This window comes from Vulpes lagopus, chromosome 12 (genome assembly GCF_018345385.1).
Source record: "Vulpes lagopus strain Blue_001 chromosome 12, ASM1834538v1, whole genome shotgun sequence".
Lineage (NCBI taxonomy): Eukaryota > Metazoa > Chordata > Mammalia > Carnivora > Canidae > Vulpes > Vulpes lagopus.
In genome coordinates this window covers 42,353,352-42,374,554 of record NC_054835.1, presented here as the reverse complement: position 1 = coordinate 42,374,554, position 21,203 = coordinate 42,353,352, and the positions used below count along the sequence as shown (strand labels likewise).

At 40.2% G+C, this 21,203-nt stretch overlaps 1 protein-coding gene across 7 annotated transcripts in view; it reads right to left on the bottom strand.

The window, feature by feature from the left end:
• GPATCH8 (G-patch domain containing 8) overlaps nucleotides 1–18,922 on the bottom strand; it is a 119,544-nt gene extending 100,622 nt beyond the window's left edge. For 4 of the 7 annotated variants that reach the window (XM_041724243.1, XM_041724245.1, XM_041724242.1 and 1 more), the window contains exon 1: nucleotides 18,693–18,744. Coding sequence is in view for 1 of the 7 variants with exons in the window: in XM_041724238.1 (XP_041580172.1) it covers nucleotides 18,693–18,737 (45 nt within the window). In the remaining 6 variants the exon portion in view is untranslated. Of the gene's footprint in view, nucleotides 1–18,692 lie in introns of all 7 variants that reach the window. The other 3 variants (XM_041724244.1, XM_041724241.1, XM_041724238.1) reach the window with 2 other exon arrangements.
• Between the last annotated feature and the right edge of the window lie 2,281 nt (nucleotides 18,923–21,203).

The window sequence follows — 21,203 nt, the reverse complement described above, 5'->3', positions numbered from 1 at the left end:
CCCGCATTGGGCTCCCTGCTCTGTGGGAGGCTGCTTCTCCCTCTCCCTCTGTCACTCCCCTGCTTGTGTACTCTGTCAAATTAAAAAAAAAAAAAACTCCCCCCCCCCCCCAAAAAAAAGGTGCTCAAAGAAATATGAAACTTAGCTTCTTTCTTTAACCAGAAGCAGCGGGCAGCCCTGATGGCTCAGCGGTTTAGCGCCGCCTTCAGCCCAGGGTGTGATCCTGGAGACCCGAAATCGAGTCCCATTTCGGGATGGAGTCCCATGACTCCATGCAGGAGCCCGTCTCTGCCTCTCTCTCTCTCTCTCTGATGAATAAATGAAATCTTAAAAAAAAAAAAAAAAAAAACAGAAGCAGCAAGCAGTTCCTGGTTTTCCCTGAACCAAATCACTTAAAAGCAAATCTTTTTCCTAGAGGAACAATGTTCAATTACAGATCCATGCTCCTAATGAATGAAGGCTTATATATCAGTAAATTGTTAAGTGTACCTAACAATGTCATAAACACAAATGTATAAGTCAAAGTGTTTGCTTTAAAAGAATAAACAAATATGGGTGTGCCTGGCTGGCTCAGTCAGAAGAGCATGAGACTCTTGATCTCGGGGTCATGAACTCAAGTGCCACCCACATGCAGTACAGAGATTACTTAAATAAAAAATTTTTTTAAAGATTAAATGAATATACAATAAAAATTAGAGGGTCCCTCTGTGCTATAGAATATATATAGGAACTGAGGGGTCTGGGTGGCTCAGTGGAACATCCAACTTTTGATTTCTGCTCAGGTCATGATTTCAGGGTTGTAAGCCTACTTAAGGTTCCCTCTCTTCCTCTCCCTCTGCCCCTTCTCACCCCCCCATCCCCCGCTCTTAAAAACAAAAAGCGTTCTTAAAAACAAAAATCGGGGATCCATGGGTGGCTTAGCAGTTTAGCACCTGCCTTTGGGCCAGGGCGTGGTCCTGGAGTCCCGGGATTCGGTCCCATGTCAGGTTCCTGGCATGGAGCCTGCTTCTCCCTCTGCCTGTGTCTCTGACTCTCTCTCTCTCTCTCTCTCGAATATATAATTTAAAAAAAAAATCTTAAAAATAAAAAAAGCCCAGCAACATATATGGGTACTTAACACAAATTGAAATATTTTTGAAATTAGACCTAAAATTAATGACAATAACAACATTAACTAAATTTTTGCCCTTTAAAAGTTTTTTTTTTTTTGTTTTTTTTTTTTTTTTTTTACAAACTCTCACAGCCAAGAAGAGTCTAAAGAGACATGACAACTAAATGTAATGTGGTATCTTGTGTAGGACCCTGGAACAGAAAAGGTCATGAGGGGAGTACTAAGGATACAGGTATGGACTTGAATTGATACTGTATCAGTATTGGTCCATTAGTATGGTAACATATGTGCACACACTAATATAAGATGTTAATGAGAGAAATTTGGCGCATATCTATGGGAGCTCTTACTATCTTAGTAATCTTTATATAAATCTAAAACTGTCCTAAAATAAAAGGTTTATTTAAAACAAAGTTTTCAGCAGCACCTGAGTAGCTCAGTAGTTTAACGTCTGCATTTGGCTCAGGTCGTGATCCTGGGGTCCTGGTATCAAGTCCCACATCCGGCTCCTTGCAGGGAGCCTGCTTCTCCACTTCTCTCTGTGTGTCTCTCATCATGAATAAAGAAATCAAATCTTAAAAAAAAAGTCAGCCACTTAAGTGACTCAGCCATCCAGGTGACTAAGGGCGGGGGTGGGGGGGTGGAATATGAATGAATCTTAACCAGGCTTTAAACCCAGCACAGAGCCCCATGCAGGGCTCAATCTCACAACCCTGAGATCATGACCTGAGCTGAAATCAAGAGTCAAACACTTAACTAACTGAGCCATCCATGTGCCCCTTAATCATCTCTATTTCACAAATAAGAAAACTGACACACAGATTGTCCCAAATTCACAAAGGCTTCTGATTCTTTGGGTGGTCGTAGGGGAGGTGGAAGGAATAGGGCGTACGGTAGGAATAAATGTAATTTTTTAAAAGATTTTATTTATTCATGAGAGAGACACGCAGAGAGAGAGAGAGAGAGAGAGAGAGAAGTAGAGACACAGGCAGAGGGAGAAACAGGCTCCATGCAGGGAGCCTGACGTGGGACTCGATCCCAGGTCTCCAGGATCACCCCCTGGGCTGAAGGCGGCACTAAACCACTGAGCCACCCAGGCTGCCCAATAAATATAATTTTATTTGAGTATAGTTGAAACAGTGTTACATCAGTTTCAGGCATGTAACTTAGCAATGTGGGGCTTGATTCTTAGTCCAATGTTTCCATCATTGTTTTATACTATATGAAACTTAAAGATTAAAAAATAATAATAATAACCCTGACCATAACTCTGAAACAACAGCCATATGGAAAACAGGGTTAGGGACGCCTGGGTGGTTCAGTGGTTAAGCCTGTGCCTTTTGCTCAGGGCGTGATCCCAGAGTTCCAGATCGAATCCCACATCCGGCTTCCTGCATGGAGCCTGATTCTCCCTCTGCCTGTGTCTCTGCCTCTCTCTCTGTGTCTCTCAAGAATAAACAAATAAAATCTTAAAAAAAAAAAAGGGGGGGGGGGAACGGATGCCTAGGTGGCTCAGTGGTTGAGCGTCTGCCTTTGACTCAGGGCGTGATCCCAGAGTTCCGGAATCAAGTCCCACATCGGGCTTCCTGCATGGAGACTGCTTCTCCCTCTGCCTATGTCTCTGCCTCTCAGTGTCTCTCATGAAATGAATTAAAAAAAAAAAAAAAAAAACTTAAAAAAATTTTTAAAAATCATTCCTTAATTTAAAAAAAAAAGGAAAACAGTCAAAACCTAGTTATCACAAAAGATATGGAAAGACTAAGGAAATATTACAGATTAGAGGAGATAAAGAAAAAATAACTACATGCAATCAATTTAGAATCCTGGGTGGGATACTGGAATAGAAAGAAAACATTAGTAGATAAATGTAAAATTCAAATAAGGTCTATGGTTAAATTAACATTATTGTACCAGTACTGGGGCATCTGGGTGGCTTATTCAGTTAAGAGTCCAACTCTTGATTTCAGCTCAGGTCATGATCTCAGAGTTGTGGGATCAAGCCCTGCATCCAGCTTTGAGCTAGGCATGGAGCCTGCTTGGGATTCTCTCTCTCCCTTGGAGCACCTGGGTGGCTCAACTGGTTAAGCATCCAACTTCTGAGTTCAGCTCAGGTCATGACCTCCGGTGTTAAGAGATCAAGACCCATGTGTTTGAGATTCTCTCTCCCTTTCCTCTTCCCCTCCTGCCCCCATTCCCTCTCCTGAGCACTCTAAGTAAAAATAAAAAACAAAAGCCTTTTTATTATGGTTTAATCTCCACACATTAGTACTGAGAAAAAAAAAAAATCAAGCCTCTCTCTCTCATGAATAAAATTCTTTAAAAAAAAATTCATTCTTTCTAAAAATAGTCAATATGGCATTTGGTTATCTGAAGGCTTCAAGAGAGATCTTAAGTATTTTTTTCTGCTTCACTCTGCTTTTGAAATTTTATTTTATTTATTTTTTAAGATTTTTATTTATTTATTGAGACACAGAGAGAGGCAGAGACACAGGCAGAGGGAGAAGCAGGCACCACGCAGGGAGCCCGACGTGGGACTCGATGCCGGGTCTCCAGGATCAGGCCCTGGGCTGCAGGCAGCGCTAAACCGCTGCGCCACCGGGGCTGCCCCAAAATTTCATTTAGATCTCTCAAATCCCATTAGATCCACGAGGATCACATAATGTATCATACAAACCAAGGTACTTTGAGAGTTAAAAGCAGTACTAACAGTAAACATGCTAGGAAATGCGAGGCATAAAGTATAACATACCGTCATCCTAGTGAAAATTCACAGATCCTATGTTAGAGTATTCCTAAAATTTAGTTTTTAATGACTGCTTGAAACACTTATTCCATTGCCTAAATTAACTCTTCCTGTCTACAAACTATCTGCTTTCAGAGTTGAAATATAGTTTTTCATTTATGCTACTCAGAAATATAAGCTGAAAAGGATCAAACTAGAAGCAATTTCACTATTCAAAAAAATTATTTTAAAACATACACCCAACAGACTTTTCTCAACTGCCTCTCTCAACAAAAGCTTCAATTTGTGGCAGGTCTAATTATAAATTAATAGAGAACCTGGCTGACCTGCATGTCATTAAAATACACAGTAGCTCTTGTTCCTTATAGGTCAAGGATTCTGCTTCCAAGTACAGGACAAATGTGGAAACTACTCTATTATAAATTTAGCTGTGATGATCATTTCAATATAAATAGAGACAGAGACTGCCCTAAATTTATCCATATAAGTGGAATGTTGTTATTTGGTAACCAGTGATGATTTTGGAATTTATACAATCCCACATGTGTACCTTTTCCAGTGGTTAACTATATGGTAATTAATAGGGAAAATTAAAACTAGAGAAGAGGATAAGTTATCGGGACAATTCTTAAAGATCACAACCAAACAGACCATAATCTCAAATAGCAAAACACAATATTCAAGACTGTAAAGAGGTGATATTCTCCTCTATCTTCCTATGACTATTAAAGTTTAACACAAGTCCCCCCAAAATAATGAAAAAAATATCACTCATAGTCAAAGTCACAGATCCAAGATCTCTGATCAACAGTCAAATCCATTATTTAACAAAAGGATTATATACACTAAAGTTTTAAATCCTTTCTAATTTTTCCCATTTATTTTATTTAAAAAAAAAAAAGACTTTATTTATTCATGAGAGGCACACAGAGAGAGAGAGGCAAAGACAGGCAAAGGGAGAAGCAGGCTCCATGCAGGGAGCCCAACGTGGGACTCAATCCTGGGACTCCAGGATCACACCCTGAGCCAAAGGCAGATGATTAACCGCTCAGCCACCCAGGGATCCTTGTATTTTTCCCATCTAAAGTAGGTATGAGCCAAGGTTAAAATAGTTTTATCATTGGCAATATTGTACCACTCATACTAGCCCTATCTTTTAGCACCTGGCCCTGGCTATTAGGCTGCATGTTATGGACATTCCTATCTCTCTGGTTCAAATCTCTCCAACCAACATTTATCTTTTATACTTACATTATCCCCTTAGAGACTGTCTAATGTCACCATCGGGATATATTAATCATTGCCCTACCTGACAAATAACAAGCTTGTTTATAATTTGGACTTTCTAAATTCAAAACATGTAACGAAGCTATTTTACCTGCAACAGACCAAAAAAAAAAAAAAAAAAAAAAAAAAAGTAGGTTTAACAAACAGAGTCATACAGGATAGCTTCATATTCCATCTGTGGACAAAACTAGTCCTCCTCTGTCACCAAATAAATGAGAGACTTTCATTTTCATCTCTGTCCCCCTCCCTCTACTCATTTCAAATAAACTAATTCTAGTATTATCCTAAACAATTTAGAAAGAAAATGTCTCAGGAGGAAAAACTCTATCCAGAAAGAAATGAACATTCTAGGGGATTATTGTCTCATTTTATTAATATACTTAAAATTTATTTCCACTTAGAAAGTGGACAGGAACATTAATGTGGTCAATTCCTCAAAAACCCCAATTCTTCACTTTTGTTTTCAGAATCATATGGTCTGATTTACAATGACTTCTGGTATACTGTTATTATAAAAACCAAAGATCTCTGAAGTCAGAGACACCAGAAATCTGATCATAACCATTTGGTAGCCGTAAAACCTTTGGCAAATTACCAAAACTGTCCAGGCCTGGGCCTGTTTCCTCAACTGTAACATCCAGATTATTACACTATAGCATTACTGCATAGGTTGTGAGGTTTAAAGAGGTACAAAATAATTATTTTAAAGCACTGTTGACACCAGGAGAAAAATTCTTTATTAAATTTAATTCTATGTAAATTGGCAGGAAAGATAATTGGCTAGCCATCTCAGCAAATAACTAAGAACTTGAAAACATAGTATACTAGGTCAAGGGTATGAGCATATCACATACTAGTCTAAAAATACAGGCACACCTGTTTGACATATCAAATTTTCTGGATAATTTGACTGAACAAGAAAGAACTGGTTTTCAATAAAAGCCGTACACTGAAAAATTAGCAACATGTAGGTGACTGGATGGCTGGGTCGGTTAAGCATCTGACTCTTGATGTCAGCTTAGGTCATGATCTCACGGTTATAAGTTCGAACCCATTGGGCTCTGTGCTCAGTGTAGAGTCTGCTTGGGATTCTCTCTTTCCCTCTGCCCCTCCCCTTGCTAGCTCTCTAAATAAATAAATAAAATCTTAAAAAAAATTCATCTGGGACCCATAGTAATGTATATTATTTCTTTTACCACTGGCTGGTATGATAGATCTCTATTCAAAAGTGTGACAAAACTTCTGTACTAGTTCAGAGAAAAACAAGTGTATGTACAGTATTTCACACAAAAGGAAATACAACTAAAAACTGATTGCTGTAATTACATAGAGTATATAATAAAGTGAAGTTATAACTGGCCATAATACAGCCTCCATATATGAAGTGTCCCTTAACTGACTTTATAAAATATCACAGAAAGTAATAGTTCAACCTAGATATCCACAGTACAATAGGAAGCTGAGTCCCCAAGTCTACATTCTTCCCAGGCTCTATTAAGTCTCTCCTTACATACCTGACTTAACCATTAATTCAAATATCTGAGCAACTTCTAGGTGCTAGACCTTGGTTCGATGCTAGAAAAATGAAAGACTCCACATTCAAGCAGTTCTAAGTCCAGTACAATGAGATAAATTACAAGGAATTACACAGGAGAGGTAAAACAAAAAACTACAGTGCTTAAAGGCTGAGACTGGTCCAAACTATCTGAAAGCTACTTCTTCAACTTGCTAGCTGTGTGATCTGGCTAAGTTTTTCATTGTAAAATGGGGATAATAAAACCTGCCTTACTGGGAGATTACATGAAATAATGGTGCACACAACAAAGAATAAGCACTCTATACTGTTAGCTGCTACTATTACCAGTAAAAGTGTTATTACTGAAGGAAATATGACCATAGTGCTGTGGGAACACAGAAAATGAAGTAACTCTACCTAGGAAGACGTCTGAGGTGACACCAAAACAGAGTTGAAGAACATAAGTACATTAGTAGGAATTCCAAATAGGTAAGAACATATGCAAAAACAAAATAATAAAAGAGCCTAGTGGGGCACCCAGGTGGTTCAGTTATGTGTCTGCCTTCAACTCAGGTCATGATCTCAAGGTCCTGGGATTGAGCCTGGCATCAGGCTCCCTGCTCGCTGAAAATCTGCTTCTCCCTCTCTCTCTCCCCCTCATTTTCTCTCAAATAAGATCTAAAACAACAACATTATTTTTTTTTTAAATAAGAAAAGACCTTAGCATATCCAGTTAACAATAGAAAACTGATGGATGGCAGGACAACAAAGGGAAAAGAAAAGATACATACCGGTTACAACAGGACCAGATGCTCAAGAGTCTTTAAGATTTTAATTAAATAATCTCTATGCCCAACGTGGGGCTTAAATTCACAATCCCAAGATCAAGAGTCACATACTCCATTGACTGAGCTAGCCAGGTGCCCTGTCCAGATGCTCGAGTTGTTTTTTTTTTAAACCTGGATGGCTCAGGGGTTGGGCGTCTGCCCTTGGTTCAGGGCAAGATCCCGAAGTCTCAGGATCGAGACCCGAATCAGGCTCCCTGTATACAGCCTGCTTCTCCCCTGCCTGTGTCTCTGCCTCTCTCTATCTCTCATGAATAAATACATAAAATCTTTAAAAATAAAAAAATTATGTATTTATTGGGGGGGTGCACTTGAGCATGGGGGAAGAGCCATGGACAAGCACTTGATCCCATGGCCCCAGGATCATGACCGGTGGAGGAGCCAAGGGCAGACACTTAATTCACTAAGCCACCCAAGCACCCCTCCAGATGGCTCGAGAGTCTTAAAAGCCAAGTTAGTGAGTTTGGATCTGATACTTAAGAAAATCAAGAACAGGAAAGTCCTAACTTAGGAGTGTTCAAGGTTCAAATCTGAGTTTTCTAACTCTGTGGCCTCAATTTCTCTGATTTTCACTTTTCTCACCTGTAAAAGGAGGGATACCACCAACTGGTTTGGAAGTTATTTCGATTAGGTATATATCTCCAAAATACCTTGGCATAGGGTCAGAAATGTAATACATATCCAACAAACAGTAGCTGATAGTATCATCACTAGATATCACAGCAATCAAATTCTGATGCTGCCATAGTCAAGGGTAAGTTTATAGTACCCTAATTTGACAATATCCAGTAGAAGTACCATCCTCCTCTCCCATCTACTTTTTTTACTGAAACAAATGAACAAAATGCATTGATTTTACCTTGTTTCTTATCCTTTACAATGTCATGCTAACACATGGGCATTCAATAAATGTTTGGAAAATGGAATCGTCTGGTAAACCTACATATAGTAAAAAGGCCAGCAAGAAGCCATAAATAACCACTGAGTTTATAAAACCAAAATTTTATCAGAAAAAAAATTTATTTATTCAAGAGAGACAGAGAGGCAGAGACATGGGCAGAGGGAGAAGCAGGCTCCCATGGGGAGCCCGACACGGGGCTCGATCCCAGGAACCGGAATCACAACCTGAGCTGAAGGCAGACACTCAACCGCTGAGCCACCCAAATGTCCCAGAAAAAAAAAAAAAAAACAAAACGATAAACATATCTACCATTTCCTACTAGTTAGCTAATTGTTAGAAAATGCTGTCACGTATTAAAAGGAAATGGTGCTTTGCATACCGTAGGCCATACCAACACTCATCTCCAGAAGAGGCCAATCTATATACCACAGCAAAAAAGAACACCAGAAAACAGGGACGCCTGGGTGGCTCAGCAGTTGAGCATCTGCCTTTGGCTCAGGGCATGATCCCGAAGTTCCAGGATGGAGTCCCCCATCAGGCTCCCTGAATGGCGCCTGCATCTCTCTGCCTGTCTGCCTCTCTCTTTGTGTCTATCATGAATAAATAAATAAAATCTTAAAAAAAAAAAAAAACACTAGAAAACAAAACAAAAATCAGAGACAAAGTTCAAAATCCTGCTCTGTATTAGGCAAAATACTTGATTTATATGGGTCTCAGTTTCATCACCTCTAAAATAGTTCCCACTTAACTCACTGAGTTACTGGAAGAATTAGACAAGAATGTACACAAGGGCACTTACTAAAATAAACCATGACAGTATACAACTATACAATACTACCATTCTTATATCTGGTTAATTTTTTTTTTTTTTTAGGTTAGATGATTTTATAACACTCTGCTTAGTTCCCTAACTTCCTTTCCTATGATCTTGTCCTCCATCCTACTTTAGCCATTTTACTGTCATAGTCATTACCAATAATCTCAATCCTTCCATTATCTCTATTTCAAACACTGTGCTCTCCCAATCACAACAGCTGATTCCCTCTAGCACCTCCCCTCCAATAATTGTTTTTAATTGAAGTGTAGTTAACAATGTTATTAGTTTCAAGTGTACAATATAATGATTCAACAAGTCTACACATTACTCAGTGCTCATCACAGTAAGTACACTCTTAATCTTTTTTATATTTTTCCCATCTCCCACCCACCTCCCATCATTCCAATTCTTATTTTTTTCCATCATTCCAATTCTTAAACCCGATCAGAGCCTACAATCCATTGATCTAACTTTTCCCTCCACCCCTTATCCCCACTAAGCTTAAAATCACAGTCCACTGTTACAATCTACCCTCTTGCCCCCACTCACATTAACTCTGATTAATGGGAACTGGTTATCATAGCTTTAACTGTATGTATAGCACATCTAACAATTGTATCTGAATTCATCTTCCAATAAGAAAAATTGTTTTGATGTCTATCCCCTGTTTAAACACCTTACTTAAATAGCTAGGACAGGGGCACCTGGGTGGCTTAGTTAAGCATCTGCCTTCAGCTCAGGTCAGGATCCCAGGCTCCTGCTCAGTGGGGAGAGAGTCTGCTTTTCCCTCTCCCTCCGCCCCCCGCCATGCTTTTTTTTTTGGGGGGGGGCGCACTCTCACTCTCTCTGTCAAATAAAATTTCTAAAAATAAATAAAACTAAATTTAAAAAATAGTAGAACAATTCTTGTTCCACTTCCATACTTTTGCCCTGCCTATTTTCTCCCAGCTGAATGCCTCCCATTCTTTTCCTTGCAAAGATGCAATCCTATCTTACAAGATCCAGCTTAAATGCTAATTTCTTCATAAAGGTATGCCCCAACCATTCCATTTGCAGGGTTCTCTCACTTACTTTGAATTTTGCATTTACTGACTATACTATTCATCTGTTAATCATGCTGAAAAATCAGTGATGAATTTAAGTTGAATATTAAGTATGAGTAATAAGTATTGTTACTTTTGTTATCTCTCAAACTATAAAAAAACAAAAGCTCCTTGAAAAACACTTTTAAAAAATATTTTATTTATTTATTCATGAGACACACACACACACACACACACACACACACACAAACAGGCACAGACACAGGCAGAGGGAGAAGCAGGCTCCATGCAGGGAGCCTGACATGGGATCCCGGGTCTCCAGAATCACACCATGGGCTGAAGGCAGCGCTAAACCGCTGAGCCACCCAGGCTGCCCGAAAAACACTTCTTAATATTTTTTTTTAATTTTTTTTTATTTATGATAGTCACAGAGAGAGAGAGAGAGAGGCAGTGACATAGGCAGAGGGAGAAGCAGGCTCCATGCCCCGGGAGCCCGACGTGGGATTCGATCCCGGGTCTCCAGGATCGCGCCCTGGGCCAGAGGCAGGCGCCAAACCGCGGCGCCACCCAGGGATCCCCCGAAAAACACTTCTTAACCAAGTTTCCTCCACAAACATATACATACTTCTTAGTACAACCACCATTCAAATATTATTTTAACAATCTTTTAAAAAATAAGTTCATCTATTAGAAAATACTCTGAAGGTGGGCAGCCCTGGTAGCGCCGCCTGCAGCCCAAGGTGTGATCCTGGAGACCCGGGATGGAGTCCCACATCAGGCTCCTTGCATGGAGCCTGCTTCCCCCTCTGCCTGTGTCTCTGCCCGCCCCCTCCCCCCGTGTGTTTCTCATGAATAAATAAATAAATAATTCTTTTAAAAAAAAAAAGAAAAGAAAATACTCTGAAGGTAATCTCTTGTTGGAGATACCCTAAAGTAGTTATTAAACCAATTAAATTTTCAACCATTTTGCTCCTTCGTTTAAGATACCTCATAATTTTACTTACAGCTTTACTAATAGCAACAAGGGAAATTACTGACACTACAACATATAATCCACAAGCATCAGCGTTAGCTTCTTGTATAGTCAAGATCTAAAATATCAATTTTTAATCAGTACTATTTACAAAAAAGGGTGAAAAAGTAAGCTACTCCTCCCTCTCAACACTGGAAAATGTTACCTGAACCTTAAGAAAGAAGTACTGACTTTTTCAATGATCATTGTTTAAAATAATATCATGAAATACAAAACATGATCAATGACTTTTTTCTATTACAACTTTAAATATGAAGACCTGTTTTGTACTTCAATTCTATGAAACAGATAAATTGAAATTCCTCTTTGAAATCAATGTCACTGCCAGAGTGAGAAGGATTATGACAAATAATTGACAGTAATTATGACAAATAATGAGATGAGACCAAATTAATATTACAAAGATACCTTCCGGTTGTTTAAGTGACACAACTCAAGATTTATCTTACTCCAACACTGTTGGTAAAAATAAAGTAACAGGAAACTACTATTCTGGCCCTAACTTTCTTTCTATGGCACTTACTAAAATATTATGTTATTAACCTATGTACAATGCTAAAGCAACTTTGGCTATTTTTCTTCCATAAATTCCTATATTATGTCTAATATACTAAATGCATTTAAGTCCTAAACAAATCATTTAGTATAAGCATGACAATATGATACATTCTTTCAGCTAGATATATTTAAATTTTTGCACTAATACAATGCATTAAGCACATTTGGTTAGACTTCCACTGTTAAATGGACAATTCACTTTTTATAACTGGAAAATCATTACAACATCTTCTGGTGTTCACTGCAATATCAAATCAATGACTCCTTTCAGTATTTGTGGTGGTCATTTGTAATTCCTTTGGTAATTAACCATGAGTCAGCTCTCACTTAATGCTAAATGGAGATGCTAATATGAAAAGAAATTTAATGCCAGACATACAAGCAAAACCAAACTGTTTCAGGGAAGGAATTTTAATAGATTCAAGAACTGGATGTCTACCTCAAGCTGGGACCCATTTTCATTAATAAAATATTAGAAACTTATTAAATCACAAGAAAAAAAGATGAAATCTCTACATGAGTTTCAGATCCATAATTCAAGATCTCACGAACTCCTATTCCTTTTCAGAAAATGATTTTTTTTTTTTCTTTAAGCAGACTCCACAATGTGGGGCTCGAACTCATGACCCTGAGATCGAATCAGATACTACACTGACTAAGCCAGCCAAGTGTCACAGAAAATGGACATCTAGTCCACAAGAAAACACTGTCCTTTTTTCATTTTATCATGTACTTAAATAGATGGAAATTATATGGAAATATATCTCGGCTATGAAGCAGCAGAATCAGTATAGCTAATTATATATGTGTCTAAAAAAATTTTAAGTCACAAATTTTATTTTTAAAGATTTTATTTATTTATTCATGAGAGACACATAGAGAAAGGCAGAGACACAGGCAGAGGGAGAAGCAGGCTCCCTGCGAGAAGCCCGATGTGGGACTTGATCCAAGGACCCCAGCGATCACGCCCTGATCCAAAGGCAGATGGCTCAACCACTGAGCCACCCAGGTGCCCACTAAGTCACAAGTTTTAGTTCTGGTTATATAATTTATTATAAAGACCTACAAAAATGTGAAAAATGAATCCCTCTGTAGTACTCTGAGAATTGTGCGATATGTATAGAAAAAATAGAATGATTGCAATAGGGATACCTATTTTTCTATAATGCTGATGGCACCAGAACAGCCCCATAAATAATCAGCTGAGTATATTTGTCTAGATCTGCTTCTTCTTGGTCTCAATGCCTACTTTGAAAACAAATAAGCATACAATCACATGAAGCCCTGTGATCGCAATTCTTGCCAACCCCATTCTCCCTCCAATGCAACTTATGCCTTTCTCCATGATGTTATTCCTTGAAATATCCCTTTGTTAAGTACTTTTGCCTTGAATATATACTCTTTATCCTTCAAATCACCATCAGAACTTTCCCTAATGCTGACCTTACATAGTAATTCTTGAACACCTGAAAATATACTAATAATTTTCCATCTGCTAATAATCATGCTGATTTATCATCAGTATTTTGAGATCAATACAGCCTTGGTTTCAATACTTCCCACTTATCATAATATGTATGGGAAAGGGAGTAGTAATGATTTTGCATAAGTTTCAGTATCCCACGCAAAGCACGCATTGATTGTTAAGTGGCCATCTCTTCCAGATGATGGAAGACTCAGGGATTAGAACTCTTGCCCATATGTCATCTCCAACAAGTCTGCATTAGAAAGCCAACTTTATTACAAGATACCACACAGAAAATATATGAGCAAAAAAAAATAAAAAAAAAAAAAAAGAAAATATATGAGCACACTTCTGTGACCTAAGTATTTTAAAACTACAGCCTTCTCATTTAATGGCCTCAACTAAAAATCATCTGAAGGTCGCATCCTGGTATCATATATGAAACACTAAGAAGAATCTTTCAAACACAGTATATAAAAATAATACAAAAAAAAAAACAAAAAAAAAAAACAAAAAAAATAAAAAATAAAAATAAAAATAAAAATAAAAATAATACGTGAGGGAAGCCCCGGTAGCCTAGCGGTTTAGCACCGCCTTTAGCCCAGGGCGTCATCCTGGAGACCCGGGATCGAGTCCCACGTCAGGCTCCCTGTATGGAGCCTGCTTCTGCCTCTGCCTGTGTCTGTCTGTCTCTCATCAATCAATAAATTTTTTAAAAATCTTTAAAAAAAAAAAATACATGACAGGGGGATCCCTGGGTGGCACAGCGGTTTAGCGCCTGCCTTTGGCCCAGGGCGCAATCCTGGAGACCAGGGATCGAGTCCCACATCGGGCTCCCGGTGCATGGAGCCTGCTTCTCCCTCTGCCTGTGTCTCTGCCTCTCTCTCTCTCTGACTATAATAAATAAATAAATAAATAAATAAATAAATAAATAAATAAATAAATGACATTACTATTTACCATTATGCTTACATAGATTATAGAAAAATCCTTGAGTAATTTTATTTTCATTATGAATTTTAAGATGTTTGCTTCTGATTTTATTACTCATTTTAAAAATTTTTTTATTTTTATTTTTTTAAAGATTTTATTTATTCATGAGAGACACAGAGACATAGGCAGAGGGAGGAGCAGGCTCCCCACAGGGAGCCCAATGCAGGACTCAATCCTAGGATCATGTGACCATAACGTGAGCAGAAGGCAGACTCAACCACTGAGCCACCCAGATGCCCCTGATTCTATTACTCATTGATCTATTATCATAGCTCTTTTTTATTAAAAAGCTAATGCAAAATACATTCAGAACAAGAATGAGTGGCTACTTTAAATCACCAGTCCTCTGCAGAAACACAAACTGAAGAACTAATTTCATCACAGCATTCAGCAGCATCACCATTAATAGCTGCACAACCACCTTAACACCTTATGGTTGTACATCTCTGTACAAACAAAACTTTCTTTAGGGAACCTATAATTCAAAGAATTGAACACAGATGTATCTTATACTACGTATTTTCCGTGATACACCTTAATCTGATAAATGTAGGCAGAAGTCCTATCTCATTCAGAAATTGAGGTCAGATTCTTTTTTTTTTTTTTTTTAAAGATTTTATTTATTTATTCATGAGAGACACACACAGAGAGAGGCAGAGACACAGGCAGAGAGAGAAGCAGGCTCCATGCAGGGAGCCCGATGCGGGACTCGATCCAGGGACTCCAGGATCATGCCCTGAACCAAAGGCAGACGCTCAACCGCTAAGCCACCCGGGCGTCCCTTGAGGTCAGATTCTTAAAGCAGTAGTCAAAACTTAAAACATAAAAAAAAAAAAATACATAAATATATCAGCCTAATCAAAGATTTCCAAAGATTAAAAAAAAAAAAATCACTTATGTGGGACGCCTGGGTGGCTCAGCGGTTGAGCGCCTGCCTTCAGTCCAGGGCATGATCCTGGAGTCCCAGGATCAAGTCCCACATCAGGCTCCCTGCATGGAGCCTGCTTCTCTCTCTGCCTATGTCTCTGACTCTCTCTCTCTCATGAATAAATAAATAAATAAAATACTTTTAAAAAAATCACTTACACGAAATAATGTCTAAACTAAAATAACAATTAACAATATATCCTCTGTAATAGTGTAACTCATCACTGTCAAAAGTCTCCTTATTAAGTCCTTGGGAGACCAACAAGAAACAGTTCTGGACAAAAAAGAACAAAGTAAAAACTAATTGTATAACCTCTCTAAAAGCTCACTTGTTCTTTGTAATCTATAAATTTATCCTCCGTATTTGATGACTCAATTACAGTTACATAAAATATGTAATTGCCAGTAGAGATAACAGTCATTAGCACAGGTTCAAGAATCTTAAGGGCCAGGGTGTGATCTAGGCTCTTTATCTACCAGCTGTATGTACTTGGCTAAGTTTTTTTTTTTTTTAAACTCTGTGCCTCAGCTGCCTCAATTGAAAATGAGCGTTAATAGTACCTACCTCATAGGGTTATTGTGAAGACTACAATACACATAAAGCCTGTAGAATGGTACCTGTTTATTATTAAAATAAAGCTAAATTATTGCCCTAATAATGATTACTCCTTATATTCCTAAGTGTTTCAGGTAGCATGCCACAATTAATATAGGTATTGGTAGCATGCCACAATAGCATCCTCACTATATTACACAAAACACCTTTAAAACTTCAGGTGTGGGGATCCCTGGGTGGCGCAGCGGTTTGGCGCCTGCCTTTGGCCCAGGGCGCGATCCTGGAGACCCCGGATCGAGTCCCACGTCGGGCTCCTGGTGCATGGAGCCTGCTTCTCCCTCTGCCTGTGTCTCTACCTCTCTCTCTCTGTGTGTGACTATCATAAATAAATAAAAATTTAAAAAAATAAATAAATAAAAATAAAAAATAAAACTTCAGGTGCTCACAAATAAGTGAATCCACCTCTGATTCAATACTAAGTTCAAGATACCACAAACTCTCCAAAATTTGCAAGTGATGGTAAGTTGGCAAAGAGTGAAATTTTATAATTACAAATCATCTTGCCAAATTCAAGGCAAAGAAAATGAAGTCATCTAGAACTTACCAGAGAAAATGCACAGAAGAATTTCTAGTGCTGTAAGAAGATCTTTTAAAGCAACAGGATCCATGCACTGTTTGGAAATCTACTCTGGATTTGTTTTCAAGTGTATTCAATGGCTTCAACCTCCTTTATCACTTAAAACCTTAAAAGGAGGCCACATTTAATTTTAATAAACCAACCTTAAAATGTTCCAGATATACTATATGCAGGAACATGATATTACATTTCCTCTCCAATAACTTTAAATTAAAGGACATCATTAATGAAAATCAACCTTTATCCTTTTACTAAAACATCCAGAAAAAAAATATGTTAAGTATTTTTAATTTTTAAATTTATTGTAGTTGACTACTTTATTTATAAATGGATGCTTTTTAGAAATGTTAATCGATAATTTACAAAAACTTTAACATCTTATAATTGTCTAAAAAGCTTTCATTCCAAATACCCTATTTTACCCATAATATTAAGACAGCTGAATTTTAAAAAACCATATTCCTGGCTGACCCAATACTGGCGTCGGTTATTCCAACATACAAGCAGGAAATAAGTTTAAAATATACCTACTATCTTCAAAGGACTACCAACCAGATTTTATATAAGCCCAACTAAAGCATCAGAAGAGAAAATCATCTTACTTGAAAAGGCAGAGGCTTTCTCAATTTTTTTCAGGTGACAGCATTCATAATCTGCCAACCAGTTTTCAAATCTTTTCAAGGCCTTGCAAACCCTGTTTAAGTCTGCTGAAGTTCTGTGGTTGACAGACATTTTCCCTCAAAACTTAATTGTCCATATTATTTATTTTCAATTCTATTAGGTCACCTTGAAATTCTCTCCTCTGAAAAATACTTGAGGATTTTAGTTAACCTGTCTCTTTAAAGATTGCCAATAAAAAGCCCACACATCTTGTAGCCTACTCACGTTTTAGGATGCTCGCTAAAAAGAAAACAAAAAACAAAAACAATCTCTCAGGGAGCAAATGGCTATACAGAACTACTTCAACTTCCCTGCACCTGCATTATACTCTTAAGCCACCGTGAGATTCTGTACTGGGCTGCAGCTATACAGCAGGCGCAGATCACAAGGCTTTTTTCAACAGCCCCCAGATGCCTTACTGCTGCAAAACTTCTCTGTGAGAAGCGTTCTACGCACTGAACTGTTGTTGTTTAACTGCTTTCTTTACGTATTTACCAACCCCATCATCTTGGAAAAATTCAACTCCTTCAAACAGCCTTCTGAAACATATCCAGAGTATCCCGTGTGACTGAGAGGAAGATCTGCAGCGGGATAAAAACTTGAGTTGTGATGTTCATCCCCTGACCCAAATTGCTGTTGCCAGGATATGCGGTAGTAATGCAGTGGTTTGAGACTCTGAGGATGTATTTTACTCTAGAATCAGCCAGCCTCTACTAAATCCCTCTTAGTCGCCGAGATTTCTGCAGTAACCATGCTCAACAGGAAGGTATCTTAAACGGGAAGACGAGTTATTGTAATTTAGCCTTTATTTGCTCCTCGATAATGCCTGCCATCACAAGGACACTTTTCCATACAGCGTTTGCAACTAAAGAAAGAAAAAGGGAGCTTCTGGCGCTAATTATCGCACTTCAAAGGTTAGTCCATGATCATTACACTTGTTAAAAATCTTTCGAGGTAGGATTTGGGGCTAAGCTTCCACCGACAACAGTCCTCTAACTTACTCTCTTCCAAGCAAGATGAACGGCCTCACGACAACAGCAACATTTACGCCTAGGGAAATCTCAATGTTCGACCAACCAAGAAGGCGTCTGATAACTCAAGCATCCTTTTCCCATGTGAGGAAATAGACAATGAAAGGGACTTATCGTACTGAGGATAGACGAAGGACGACCCGAAAAAGAGCCTTGCGAGCAAAACCCGGGGGGCTCGGAAGCCCTGGTCTCAGCAACACCAGCCCGAAGCCCTCCCGACCCATCCCTCTTCTCCCCCGGGAGCCCGCCCGGCGCCTCCACAGGCCCGGCGGACCCGAGCGGAGCGCAGTCCCGAGTCTGCGGCCCGGCCAGGCTTCCGAAACCCGCCCCAGCAAAGCCGAAGCCGCAAACCCGGCGGCCGGAGTTTCACAGGTAAGAGAATACGAGCTGAGAGGGGATGCGGCCTCGCCTCAAGCTGGGAGGCCCCTTGAGGAACTGGGAGGCGGGAGAAGAGCAAGCCGGTTCGTAAGCCGGAGCCGAGCTGGGAAGGAAAAGAGCTAGGAGCGGGGGAGGAGGTGGTCCCGGCTCTGCCAGCGCCTTCCCGGATTCTCGGCGACGCCCGTGTTTACCTGAAAGTCTCGATCCTCGTTGAAGCGGGAGAAGCGGTCCGCCATTTTGCCGCCTTCACTCCTCTCAGGACGACGCTCTCCGGTTCGCTCCTTCCCTCCCGCGACACCCGCCCCCTCGCTCCCCTCCCCAGTTCCCCGCCTCCTCCCACGCCCACCCAGCGCGCGCAGGCGAGGGAGGGAGGAAGCGAGAAAGCGCGTCCAAAAAGGAGCCCCGCCGGCGCAGGCGCCTTTCGGCCCTGGAGGCGGAACCTTTCCTTAAGTCCCCTCTCGGCTCGCGGCCCAGAGCGACCCCGGTGGCTGCGCGTGCGCACTCGTGCCGGGGAGCTGCAAGCGCTTCCGGAGAGAAAGGTCACGGGGCACAATACTCCGGGGTTCGGGTGTTTTCCACCTGCTGCTTTCCCCGGCTACGATCTATTTTCTCGTCCTCTTGTTTCCCTGGGTGTGCAGAAGCCCATCGTCTGCCTTATTCACTAAATACCAATGTAATGTCCGGGTTGGAAGCGCGGATTTTGGAGCCGGACTGCTTCCTTTTCGAATCCCAGTTTGTCCTGAGGATTAAATGGCAAACGAGACTGGGAAAGACCCCTTCGGTCATAGGGCTTACATTCCAGTGGGGGAAAATCAGATACATAGTAAAAATAATCGCGTAATTTTAAATGTTAACGAGGGCTACAAAAAAATGAAACAGTGCGGTGATGAGACCTCTGAGATGACCTTTGGCCTTTGAGGAACAGCAGGCGGCAAGGCCCCCACCCCCACCCCCTACCCCTGCAGCCTTGGAGCAAAGGGAACGTTAGACCCACAGGCCCCTTGGCTGCTAAGAGTTGTCATTTCTAAGAGATAGGAGAGTAAAGATTTTTCAGGAGACCAAAGGTGATCCAAATCAACTAAAGCTCTCTGGGTTTCGGTTTCCTTTTTATAAAATAAGGAAATCGAGTTTGGTAATCTCAACTGCCCCTGCCCAGGAATGACTGTGGATTATGATTCAGATTTTTCCATTCTATGGCTTTCCTGAGGTCCCCACCCAGCTCCCTCGGCCAAAATACATAAAACACGTGGGAGGGGTATGAGGACTTGCCTGCTTTTGAAAAGAGTAGTTGACAGAAATCATAAAATGGAAAATAGCCCTTACCCTCCCCTGAAAGAGTCCAGTGGAATGTACATTTTTGGAAGAAGGATGTGTATCTCATATTCCTTTGTTACTCTCTGCCTCACCCAACCCCTAGTCTAAGCAAAATACAACTTTTTTTTAATTTTTGTTTATTTATGATAGTCACACAGAGAGAGAGAGAGAGAGAGGCAGAGACATAAGCAGGCTCCATGCACTGGGAGCCCAACATGGGATTCGATCCCGGGTCCCCAGGATCACGCCCTGGGCCAAAGGCAGGCACCAAACTGCTGCGCCACCCACGGATCCCTAGCAGAATACAATTTTAAGCAGTGAAAAGAACTATCTAGGGATCTCTGGGTGGCGCAACGGTTTGGCGCCTGCCTTTGGCCCAGGGCGCGATCCTGGAGACCCGGGATCGAATCCCACATCAGGCTCCCGGTGCATGGAGCCTGCTTCTTCCTCAGCCTGTGTCTCTGCCTCTCTCTCTCTCTCTGTGACTATCATAAAAAAAAAAAAAAAAAGAAAAGAAAAGAACTATCTAAGTAGAGGCAGAACACAGATTGAAAACATTGTAGAGAGTTGAGGGTAAATGGCAGGTTGAATCACATGGATACACTGGACAGGTTTACGTCTTCTCCCTCACCTAACCCCACTAAAATGACAGCAAAAGAATGAGAAAGACATGGACAAAGAGACCTGAAGAAGGGACAACAGTAGGCAAGAGGTGTCAACATTTTGGAAGCTGGGAGGTAGGGGGTTCCTGGCTGGCTCACTCCCTAGAGCATGCGACTCTTGATCAAGGGCTTATAAATTCAAGTCCTACATTGGGTGTAGAGATTACTTAAAAATAAAATCTTAGAAAAAAAAAACATTTTGGAGCCTGGAGAGCACAGATAAATGGAAATGGCTTTAGCAGAATAGAGAAAACAAAGTCCTAGAGGGGGGAAGCCAGGAAACAAATCAACTACTGTTAAGGTGTACCACAAAGGTTCAGGAACTAGAATCACTAGGTACCAAGATGAGGGTGTAGATGGAGTCGAAAACAGGGCTTATTAGAAGGCAGTTTAGGGAACAGTCTGACTCTAAATCCTTTTCCATCCAGGTAGTAAACTGGAGGATTCTCCTCTGAAAAGACTAAACAAAGAGATTCTCACATATCTGGCATAGATACGGAAAGAGGTACCAGGCTGTAAATGAGAAGATTTGGTAAAAGCTAACATTCTGGTCAGAGTTAGGCTTCTTCCAGCTCAATGGGAAACAGTCTACACAAATCAAAATGGGAGTGGAGTGGAGTCTCCCAACATATAAAAGTCATGTTCCAACCCAGATATCCCGCAAAAAAGCCTGTCACCACCCCATCCACACAGAGCTTCCACTCAGCTCTTATGTATGAATGGACA